The sequence below is a fragment of the Mizuhopecten yessoensis genome, unplaced genomic scaffold, assembly GCF_002113885.1.
Source record: "Mizuhopecten yessoensis strain PY_sf001 unplaced genomic scaffold, ASM211388v2 scaffold10639, whole genome shotgun sequence".
NCBI lineage: Eukaryota > Metazoa > Mollusca > Bivalvia > Pectinida > Pectinidae > Mizuhopecten > Mizuhopecten yessoensis.
In genome coordinates, this window is record NW_018408647.1 from 558714 (window position 1) to 571760 (window position 13047).

At 36.1% G+C, this 13047-nt stretch overlaps 1 protein-coding gene across 1 annotated transcript in view; it reads left to right on the plus strand.

Moving 5' to 3' along the window:
* The window catches only part of LOC110461587 (cardioacceleratory peptide receptor-like), a 48056-nt gene that overhangs the window by 18302 nt on the left and 16707 nt on the right, over nt 1-13047 (plus strand). Inside the window, exons 3-4 of the mRNA XM_021515118.1 lie at nt 877-1226; nt 5358-5499. Of these exons, the coding sequence (XP_021370793.1) occupies nt 877-1226; nt 5358-5499 (492 nt within the window). The remainder of the gene's footprint in view (nt 1-876; nt 1227-5357; nt 5500-13047) is intronic.

Here is a 13047-nt window from a genome sequence, read left to right on the forward strand (position 1 = left end):
ATTGGGCTGATCCTTTTCGCGCGCAAACATTTGTTACGTGATCCCTATATGCATTCATTTCACAACAAGCTGCGCGTTCCTATCATTTCTGACTCGGGAGGTACTTTTCCTGCTTTGTCTATTTAACCTGCATTACATTGGGACGGGTGTTCATTTTCAGTCGTCGCAATTTGGTCGACAGACGATAAACAATTAACACTGACGTCATGCTTTATATCAAATGTTAATTTCAATCAATTAAAACCGCCAATCCATCGACGTCGTTCGTCATCAAATGAATTAAGTATTTAACAGATTTACAAACACTATGTCAAGGCACATTTGCGATAAGTTCGGAAAAAACAATTCTCACCATGAGCTTGATAATTTTTAAACGGATCTGAAGCTAAATTATATATTTTTTGTTTGTCCATTGGCAAATCTTCAATTACGTTCAAAATTAAATGCGTATACCCTCATTCGACAAAGGAAACCAGTAGTAGTCACTAGGAAATATCAGTTCTCTCCTAGGAAGGTTCGCCTCAGACTTTAACAATTAAGATGACCTTAATATGTCCCCTTTAGTCACATAATACACTGTTATTAGGACACTTTAATCGATATATGTACAAAGTACACCTATTGCTATTTTTAGATAACAGAAAGAGTCAATATCATCATTTGTGGATATGTAATTTCATACTTAAGCATGAATGTTCTCTTAAGATAGATTTCCACCATTTGAAACATGTAGAACAACATTATTCACGAAAAGAATCCAAACCAATAACATCATGACACGACAGAATAGTTTGTAGTTATGAAAGCAACACTACCACGAAGATCCCCGAATGCTTAAATTAATATCAATTACAATTGTAATTCTTTCTATTACAGACTTTCTGATGGCGGTATTTTACATTTTCCCCGTGGTGATAGATCGACTCATGGACGCCTGGCTTGCTGGTCTGTTTATGTGTAAGCTCATTAAATACCTGAGCTTGGTCGTGTGTTTCGCCTCGACCTATATGCTAGTGGTCCTTAGTTTTGACAGATTGTACGCGATCGCTCGACCATTGTCTGCTACAAGGAGAGGCATTCTCTACAAATGGACACTGGTCATCTTTGCCTGGGCTATCGCAGCTATGCTTGGAGTATATGATCCAATTTACGCGAACATCCTTACCGGAATACCAACTCCACAGCACGACACACCCTTCTGTGAAATAACCTACCCTGAAAATATGGTGAGAATGTAATAATTGTTTAATATCTTACCTACGTTGACCAAATATTATGATAATCGCCGTACAAGAACGTAGTCGAAGACATCCGATCCCCACCTGAAATCTTCACAAAGAACCGATCTCCACGTGAAATTATTCGCAGAGATCCGTTCTCAATGTATATTTTCCACAAAGATCTAATCTTCGCATGAAATCCCCCAAGGAGATCTTTTGTCCAAACAAATCCTTCTATGTCATTATTGATAAAAATACGATAGACAATACCAAGAACGACACATATATCGCCTTAAGATAGTATAAGAAGCTAGTGTATAAGAACTTTAGTGGTCAAACATTGGACACACTCCAAGACTTGTAAATTCTTACAAGTCATAGGTATTTCGAGAAAATAAAATGTAATATAATATAATGAAGATAAAAATGTATCATTGGTCAGTAAATATAAAACGTTTATATTTAACACCGACAACATCTCATGTTGGAAAAAAAAAGATAAAAGATTCTTTTTATGATTTCCAAGGGTCACGTCCTATAACATACAAATACTTAACTTGTTTAAACGGCTAGTAAATTATCAGTTATGTTTCACAGGAAACACCAAATCCGGACCAGAAGAAGAAACGATGATTTCTATTTTTCTGGAAATATTTTATTTATGCGTTGGACTTTTTTTATGGTTCTGGTAGTTTTTCCGTTTTATTAAACTTGAATCATGTCATGTGTGATGTCGCTGTATATAAATATTTTTGACAGTGACTCTATAACTTCTTTTATCACAATCTTGACACCTCGCACTCAACGCTTTAACTAAAACTCTTTCTAAACCCATTGGAAACTATCTCCGGTTTAATAAGCATCGATCCGGACAAATGTGCACTCTGTTCCATAACTCTCAGAACATCAATTTTTATTTGAGTTTTGAGCGAGAAGAAAAACATATCGGCACTTATTGTTATACCTTAAGCAAATCTGTGCATCCTCGCATAGCAACAACCTGCATACCAAACAAGATGAAACGCTGTTCTCTATATAATATTTGCATTATCCCATTCAATACCAACATGTAGAAGTTATATACCATATATTAGGTTATATTGGATTTTACGTTAAACGTGCTTATATATACGGACAGAATCACCTTCCTTACCAGCAAGTTTAATTGCATTTCGCAAAAAAAGTACCAATCAATACAACATATTATACCACAATGAGGAGATTAGCTTCGTATGTGGTACTGATCAAAGGGAATCCCTCACTTCATTGTGTCACACGTTGTTCTGTTCACGCTTTTAACATATATTTGTAACAAATAAATTACATTCTCACATGCAAAAAAATAGAATACAAAGTGAAAAAAGCCATACTCAATTTTGCAGCCCTTGATTCAATCATTAAAGGCTGTTTATGTGCATCGTGATATCGTGATATCGTGAGGCACGTTTGATGGTATTAGTTGCTCGGTTAAGACTGTAATATTCATCAGTTCATCGTGTTCACGGATAATTGCTATCAGGGAGGTTTGGAAATTATAGAAAGTCAAGGTATAATCTATAACTTTCACGACAGCCTAGTTCTGCTAAAAACTAAATTGATATGGATCTGGAAAATAGCGAAAGCTCGTAAAGTTACATGGGACCGAAAAAAATCTATAGATTCCATGTATAAATTTCAGTAATTTTACATCTAAAATCTAAGTGTTATTATATTTATTATATATTATTGCAACGACATGTCTTGATTACATTAATGTAACATAGATATGCATAAACCAGGTCGCAAGTAACGTTATATGAAGAAATATGGATTCTAATAAATCTTATATAGTTATCACCTGAATCTCCATCGGAACATTCCCGTTATTACGATATTCATTACATTTTATTGAGTTAGGACAAAATATCCAACGGTTATATTAACGCACCAAGTAAATTTAAAAATAGCGATTCGTTTCATTACAAGTATTCTACGTCCTCTTTGATTCCAGACTAAAGGCTTATAGAGCACTGGACGAGAACATTCACATATGACCGGAAGCCAGAAGGATTCCTAACTGCAGAATACACGAACTAAAAATGGTTCACAGTTGTAGAAAAAACCGATTGCTTGGCTTAAATAAGGAACTGAACATTGTATTCACCTGAAGTTAAATGTTGATATATATATACGTTTTGGTTGACAACTATTCCAGAAAGATGTTTATACGTTCTACGTTATCAATAACTTAAATTACTTACCTACCCTTTTTACCCTTTTTTGCAAATTTTATTATGACGTTAATTAGATTATGACGTCACATGTACACGAAACAATGAAGTTTTTTTTTGAAAAATGGCACATTAGCGTCAACTGATTTGAATTATAAACCTTATAGTATATCAGCATATAAGTTAGGCATATAAAAACCACATCTGTAAAAATGAATAGCAACTGAACGTAAATGTGCAATTTGACAAAGAACGGGTACAGTCGACTTGGAGGTTTGGAATAATGTAACAAGATGCTAACTTTGAGAGTAAGTAAGACGGACTGAGATTGTGTCTCCTCTAATCGTGCCATCTGATACTTCACAACAATCCCTCCGTGACCTACTCTCATTGCCTACCACCCGTGCTAGCGTATACGGCATACCACGTTAGTGATCAAGTATTGCGTGTTTAGTCAGTAGCATGCCATTTACAAAGTATACGATTCATTTTAATCAACAAAGATCAATGTTCTTCTGCCTAAAGTGGAACAGAATATCTATAAAGGATTTTGTTAAAGACAGATTACTTACAAAACGAACACAACACAGACTAAGTTTCCCCTGATCATATTGATTAATTTGTACCATTGCCTTACATGTATTACATCAGAAAAATCATCACAATGTTTTAACCCGTTAATATTGTAGGTCACATATTTCATGTATTTAGAAGGGTAATAGAGTTTCCCTTTCTTTCAAATTATTGGAAGTTGAAACTCTTCTGAAATCTGACAATCTGAAATTTGTTCATTGAATGGAAATTGAAAATAATAGCCGAAGTGAGTTAATATCTTTTGATGACTCTTGAACTTATCGTTGTCATCATTGTATATATATGCTGCTCATAAATACTCTGCTAACATTAGTAAGTATCAAATTCAATTTTCCCTACCTAGTTTCCACATTTCCATTACTCGTTAAAACGTTCGTGTGCATATGCAAAATAAAACAACAACAACAACAACAACAACAACAACAACAACAACAACAAGTAAAACAATGTATCACATATAAACATTGAATTGTCTTCAGTTGGCCTTTACATGCAACATAGATTGCATGAATTGTACACATTACATCTTCAGTACCCATGCAGGCATACACACATAGGGAGATATTAGACAGGTGGCATAGGACTAGTAGTAAGCGCCTGATAAGGCAGCTCCTGCAAATTCCTCACAATTGTATTGATTAATGTATATGCTAATTGAATTGATTGTATACATTTTATATCTATGTACTGCAGATCGCTTTAGAGTGGCGTACGATAGCTAGACAGGGCGCTATATCAAATGTTGTATGCTATTTATTATTATTATTAACTCCATGAAGTACGCAAACACTTCATATTACATAGATGATGAATACTTCATTAATTCTAATATCAAAGAAATGTAATTGTAATTGTTTAGGCCTAACAAAAATAAATATTTACTTCGTATCATCGCACTTATCTTGAATGCTTGTTGAACAAATGAAACAACACTCTTCGAGGGAGGTGAAACCCAGCAATAAAATCATGACGTCATGATAATAAAGATGACGTCACTAATTATATCTTGGCATTCATAGCTGATATACAAAGTCAAACATTTGTAAAGATTGCTAAGCGAACATTGTGCACCTCAAAATGAGTTTCACATAAGGTTATTGACGATAAACTCGCATGGCGCTTTTTGTTTGTTGGTTCAGGCAATTACACAGAGAGAAGCGAACCGTTACACTTTAAGATCTTCGGAACATTCATTAACGCTAAGACAGATTCATTTTAATTAGTTGCAGGATTTTAATCTGTAATCAAATGTTAAAATTGGAAAGAATATTGGTCTCGTTTGTTTTAAGATCAGTCGAAATGGCAAATGAAATTATTTGTTTTTCAATTTCAGAAGAAGCCAATGATTCTGCTTTTTGCGATGATCAATATGTTCCTGCCAGTTTTACTAATTGGCCTCTGTTATTCGACTATTGTCGCTATGATATGGAGACGGGGAAGACATGGGATACCTTTAACAAAACAAAAACATGCAGGTAAGCATTCCATCTTTTACGTCCAATGATAGTATCGGTTCGAACTCCGGTATTCAATTAGCTAATAAAACATCGGAGGAAATAGTTTGTAATACTAGCATAAGGAACACTAGGGCATGCATACAGCATAAACGTTACACTTATTGTTGTTTTAGCAAGAGATATCCCTGAAAAATATATAAAACAATAATTGTCAGTTTTACAGAATATCGGTCTTACAGCAGGTAAACCTCTAGGAATTTCCATGTAGTTGTTTGTTAGTGCAGCGCGACCAAACTTGAGTACTACCATCGACTAAGTTGTTCATTAAGCTTCACACTTATTATTGTACTTGATCAACTCAAATTCAAACATACGAGATAGAACGCTTGACAGGTGACAGACAGTACGAACTCTCGGTTCACGAAGAACATCCTGATCTGATTAAAGCGCGAGTCAAGCCTCACTACATCAAAGGTTTATAACTTTTGGATTGATTATTCTGCAGATGACGGTATTATCAATGTACTGATGGTGCTGTGGTGGCGGGCTGTGACATCAATTTTGTGATTTCTCTCACATTCGTGTCCCATAGGAAAACATCTATGATATAATATTTATATCTTAGATTGAACATTATTCATACTTTCAAAACTTACTGGATCTTAAAAAGAGCCTGCTCTAAATTTGTCCCTTTGGATGTTATTTTTTAACAAGTGAAAATATTTTGGGAAAAAATACTGAAAAACATTAAAATGTTTCATTTTTAATGAAAAAGAATACACCTAAAAGAAAAAGCCCCGTTTGGTTCTTTCAACATTCTACTCCAAATACAGCACCCTGGCAAAGGTCAGCCACTAAAAAATGACAGTTAAGTATGGACATCTGGTTTAAAGAAATCTTTGTTTTAAAAATGAATTGTAATGCTAATGACCTCAACATCACCATTAATGTTACTGCGCATTTATCACAAGAACATATTGGCCGCGTGTATCGCCAACCAATAGTATGGCTATGGAGTCGTAATTGGGATAAAGTAAAGGGAACGTCGACCATTTGAAGGAACATGATATATTCTTTCATCCTGTCACGTTATAGATTTCATCCAATTACCGAAGCTATAGAAATGAAGCATAATCCTATAGCACCCGAGGCAAAACATTGCTATGTAAATACTAATGCCGAACTGCTGAAATGATTTAAACAATGGCAACTTGACACTTCGAAGAGCTCCCTCATGCTAATGATATCACTTTTAATATCAGTCAACTTCCTTTATATTAGTCGCATTGACAATTTTCAAAAGGATTGGTTTAGAAAACCAGGAACATCTTTTTATCATCGCTAATGTGATTGTCATCGTCTTCTTCAGTATTTCTTCTGTCAGGCTTCCCCTACATTTAAACATGACACATTCAAAGAATCGTCACCACGCTATACGTTGGGGATATAATAAAACCTAAATGAAATATGACTTCAGAACGTTGTGCAGTGCATCAATAAATGACATTATCCATTCCCTATCTGATCTATTTACTTTTCACGGTACAGGAATACAGATTCTTGATGAGATTGGTGACATATATATGGCAACGGAAATTAATTCTTTTTGATATCACTTACTCAAGATAAAATATAGCTTAATGGTAAATATCATATAAGGTTATTACAAATTAAACACTCTTTTACATCAGGGTATAGATGCGAGATTATCCCTGAGAATACATAAGCCTGGCTAGTGATAAGCTTATCTTGTAAATGACCAACCTCACCAGTCACATAGGACCGGCTTAATTTCCACAAGAATGAAGTCTGACAATTCATCGATATAGGAGATAGGAGTATTGTTGCAAAAAAAGAATTCATATATGTATGTGGGTGGTTCGCCTGACTACACGAACAGTACACAATGCATGCCAAACAATTGATAATAATCCTGGAGATAACAGAGAAACAGGTAAGCTGCTAGGAAGATTCAGTGTGACTGTGATGGCACAGAAGTCGGCGTATATTAAAACAAAAGGTACATACTTATATAAGCACTTTTAAATCCTTAGATATTAGCATGCGAGCATATACACGAATGTGACTTAAACTTCAATATTTTGAAATATCGTGACCATATAAAGTATTGTGACGTTTCCCCTATGGTCCGTACCAGTCACACTGGAGATTCCGGCGAGTATACCTATCCAACTGGAGTGTATCAATAATCTAGTATAGATGCAAATATAAACAGATACGTTCATCTAGCTCTGCAACATTGCCTATGTCCGAGCAATCACTGCTTGTGATTATGCACCTCTTGTACTAATAAACATATAGAGGATATTTAATAGTGTCTTCAGTACTAAAAGTGTGTGGCTAATATTTTAATATTAGCCACTCGTGCTGTGCACTCGTGAAAAATGTCAAAATATTAGCCATATGAGTGAAATATATTTGTTATTACTGAAGTCATCATTACATTTTCTATTTATTACATTTTTACAGCATAAAACATGAAAAATGTAATGCATTAAAAAGGGCGGGAATCAAATGCGTCATAATTAGCACCATAATCTAATGACGTTACGCTTGACAACAAGGCTGCGCGCCATTTTGAATGAGATACTCAACGTAATTCCGACGTTTGCTGCTATTTTCTGGTATGATTGCGTATAAAAATGTTATTGATTGTATATTTATGTAAATATGTGTACCAAACATTTACCATAACAACCACTTATTCTACCGTCGCTTCATTTGAATCTGAACAAAAAATCGTTGCTATTGAATGCAGCGTTTAGACGATACCGTTTTTATTGGTCAAAACCAAAAAATGATATTTTTACACTGTACACAATACTTTATGACACTCATGTGTGTGAAGGAGACGATTTGTTCATCAACGAAAGACCGCTATAAAAAAGTCGATAAAACGTCAGAATAATTCGGACTAGCTCAGAACGTGCATGTATACACACGCGGCCGATCGCTCGCTGACCTGTCACTGCTCAACCACCCTACCTGTACTCCGGCGATAGCTCGGATAGCTCAGTACGGCAGATGTCTCGCTACAATGATAGCTCGGCAGCACTACATGTACCTATATTGAACAATCTGTAGAACTCCTCTTGCTAACCTTGAGTTATCCTGATCACTCGTTGGTCCCTATAACTCCCTATATCAATTAACGAGCACTCACAGTGCCCATGATTTAACTATGTAGCGGACCCGAAGCAGTAGCTCGCCCTTGTAAGGTAGGATACTTTCAATTGAGCGATCGTAACGGGTAACAGTCTTATTCAGACATACCCAATCATTGAAAGCTCGCTCTCTCGTATACTTACAAAAAACAAGTAATGGTCTGCTCTCGTATAGCTTCGGACACAGAATGGCGAATGGCCGCGGCCAAGCACGTTGGCCGAGAGGCTGTACACACTGGCCGTGGCCGAGAGGCGATTCACGCTGTTGGTTGACGGGTTTTTCGTCTACATGATTTCACCCATGCGGGTTTCGTCTCACTGACGAAAGTCGGTGTTCTGTCGGCGTGAGGGAAGTTGCCTTCCCTCAGGGGTGGGGAGGTGTCACCTATACTATATCTTAATGAAATTTTGGGAGAAGACTCCTTGGTCAGAAATGGTTGTTGTTCCGTACTAGTGTTTTTGTATCGTTGGAGGGAGGTGAAAACGGCCAAGAAGGCTTATAATAATGAATATATAAAAAAATGGTTTGTAAATTTTAAAAGTGTACTTATGTATATTTTTCTGTTCTTATAGGGAAGTATATATATTATGTTTGTTATTTTACCCGGGTCTCATACTACCGGTTATGCCCGACAGTAGATAAACGTCTCTGCTTCCGTTAGGTACAGTACTTTGTTTCTTTGTTAGGCTTGGCCGGAGGCTGAGGTTATCCGGGGGGTCCATATGGTGTATGCGGGCTTTTCCCTTTTAATCCAGGTGTATGTTTATATATATTAGAAGAAAAAATAAAAATTTCGGTAAATATTTGAGCAATCAAAGAAGTAAAAATTAGCTTATAGGAAGCGGGTAGCAAAGAGGTCCTTAAGAGAGGGATGTATAAGTTACTGAGCTAAATTAGATATGTTACAAATTCTATTATCATAATAAAAGATGGGAAGGTCGCTGGCCGTATCGTATCAGGATGTCTTATATGGCGTGGGTGTAGGAGGAGGGCGTGTCTACCATATCCAGGCTGTCCTATAACCCTAGCTAGCCTACTCTATTTGTGTTTTGTTTCGGTACTATGTTTTGGAAGTCCGTCGAATTGTCTTAAAAATGATATCAAACCTATCCCTATCCTCTGTGCTGGCGTTAACGCGCCTACTCTTTCGACAATACTCAGATGGATCTTTTACGTGCAGGTTGGACCCTCCCACACGGGACATCATTTATAGTCCCTTCCGACGGACTGCGATGCACGCGCGTTTTGGCCGGCCTATACACCTCTATGCCCCGTCCTACCTGTCAATCACCCCGATATTGTCTGCATCACCTATGTGTTTTGACCGGAGCTAGGTCAAGGCCAGTTCTACTCTAGCGCGTAAATAACATGGAGAAAGCACAGGAACACGGCGGTTTACAAATAAAACATAGCTCTGTAGGTTCATCACAGTATGTAGGGGGAGAGACAGCAATGCACATTGTTTTTTTTAGATCAAATGTTGAATTTTACGTTTTTATGTTTGAAAATGTTAATGACAATTTTCTAACATTCTTACTAGATAGATTTTAATCATGTGGAAGTTCATGATTTTTGATGTTGACAAAGTGTTTCATATTTAGAAACAGCAGATCAATATGTACTCGATGACGTCATTTAATTTTACACTAGTTTCTTCCAACATAAAGACTCCCATACGCTAACACTCTGACCAACAAAAGTGTTAAATAAAGAGATGGCGCGTGTTTCATATGTTGTAGTAAAATAAATAAACTTATATTTAAGTTATGATGTTCCTTAACCAATTTTCTACAGGGCCTTTTCTCCGCCTTATTTACCGGTGATGATTGGCACATTTGTTTCCTATACATTGCAGCTATCCGTTCTGGAAAGCGTGGTACATTATCCTGAAACAATTAGAATACTACAACGCTTTCATTAACTTCCGTTGTATTGCACGCTTTAAATATGTCATAGTATTAACGTTTGATATTATTCCACTTATTTTGTTTTTCCAAAAAAAACATTTGGTCCAATGTCCAGCTTTGTTCTAGCTGTTACTGGTGTCTGCTATTGCCTCTTTCTTTAAGTTCGTGGTAATTGGATCAAATATATATCTTTATAAAGGAAACAGAATTTGAGCTCATGCCCAGTTTTTATGGGAATTTGTAACAGTTTTCTATTTAACGTTACAAATATTTCATAAAAAAAGATTATGAAAATAAGTATATTCAAGTTTTTTTAAAATTCAAGTTCTCCTACATTTCAAAAGAGTATGCAGTATGCAAAGAGTGTAAGAGGGGAATTCAGAAGTTTTTCAACAAGGCATAGAACGTTTCCAGTACAGCTATACAGTAGACATATGCATTACGGATTGAAAAAACGGATAACTGTCCAAACTTAGCTACAAACTGGCGTCAATTACGATATGAAGCATAAATATAATGTATTTATACAACAGACGATGTCGCAGGCCGCCAATGTCCCGCTGAACTTATACCATGAGCGCAAATTGTCCCCAGCGAGGAATAACCACCATGAATATTTTTCAAGCGATGTTCTAATTTCCCTGTTGTATAATTAAAGTTTCGGTTAGACGTAATTTACATTAAATGTTGTGAGTAATTGGCAATTCATGAATTATTAATATGTGTTTGTTGCTATTACAGTAAAAAATAATGCCGAAATGGGGTTAAAGGTTCGTGAGTTTTCCGCATTAAATGCAGTCGCGATAACAAATATGATCTTGAGTGTAATATTTCTGATAGAGCTAAGTAAATAGCTACTTAGAGTGTTATCTCGCATGCCAATTAGTGTAATTTGATTTGTAGTTACCATTATATCAGTTTGTAATATATTCAGTATGATATTACATATTATGTAATCATAAATATCCCCCTGCAAAACGAAGTTCTGCTTTCTTGTTACATTGAAAGTACATCGTATGTAAATGTGCTGTCGATGGAACGAAACAAATCCACTGACCGATTCGATCATATATACTCCTCACAGCTTGAAATGAGCCGTTTTTCTCGATTTTTACTTACATTATTACCAACAGAGACGGCTTACCTCTGAGATGTATTTATACGATAAGCGGGAGGATTTCGACTTTCCGAAAGTGGGCGTTTCCTTTCCTGATAGCAACATCCGTGGTTCCTCTACCTACGTTGGTTAGATGTCGCAGTTATTTTTGGTACCGAAGAGCGTGTTCCAAGTATCAAAACTTCCGTGATAGATGTCGGCTCCGGACGGACAAACTTAAAACACAGGCTTACCAAAGATGCAAGTTGATGGAGACTGTAGACAAAATAGACGGTCGCCATCATGATCTAACGGAGAAATACGCTATTTCCCTCTGTGATATGAAGGTTATCATGTTCATTAGAGTGCCTTGCGGTGTGTTGTTATGACCCGAGTTCTCAAGTTTCAAGTTATATACCTGTATATCCGGAGATGGCAGATCTTTATTTTGACCGCTAACCGCAGTCATTGGAAACAAAGCAGGATATTTCCTTTACAGTAAGTGGGACACGGGTAGGGGTTAGGGGATGGTGCGTTGGTTGGGGGCGAGTTCCAAAAACTAAAACTGATATATTGCCCCCGTGTCACCACTAGGTATCTATATCTTTTATTTAATCACTTTACTGCTATTTCATAGTTTATCTTCCATTGAGCGATATTTTCATCTACGCACGATTATTTTGATGGTCATGATAAAAGAAAAACATCACTCAAAAATACAAATACGTTTTCATCAAAATGTCGCATTGTATTTTTAAAATAATAATAATCAATGACGATAGTTATCTTATCAAACTACAGTGACGCAAGTCTTTGCGACTAGGAGTGGCGCATATTTTTATGAAGGGATTGCGAGTAGCGACGAATATGTCAAAGTTGTATAAACACTTTGGTCTCGTTTATTTATTTTTACACAAAAACAACAAGAGGATATCGAAGTGTCAGCAGAACTAAAAGTACAACTAAAAACCAACAAAACTAAGGCAAAATAGGAACAATGTATATGTCTGTGAAGGCAAGATAGGAACAAATTTAATGTCTATGAAGGCAAGATACATGTAGGAACAATGTAAATGTCTATGAAGGCAAGATAGGAACAATGTATATGTCTATGAAGGCAATATAGAAACAATGTAAATATCTATGAAGGCAATATAGGAACAATGTACATGTCTATGAAGGCAAGATATGAACAATGTAAATGTCTATGAAGGCAATATAGGAACAATGTTCAAGGATAATTAGACAAGGTTTTATGGAAGGGTAAGGGCCTTATTTCATGGTGATATAAATCAAATCAAACCAATGTCTCCTCCTCACAACGCGAACTCGAGTAGTGACAACACAAACCGTTAGACAAAAATTTCTTTGCGACAT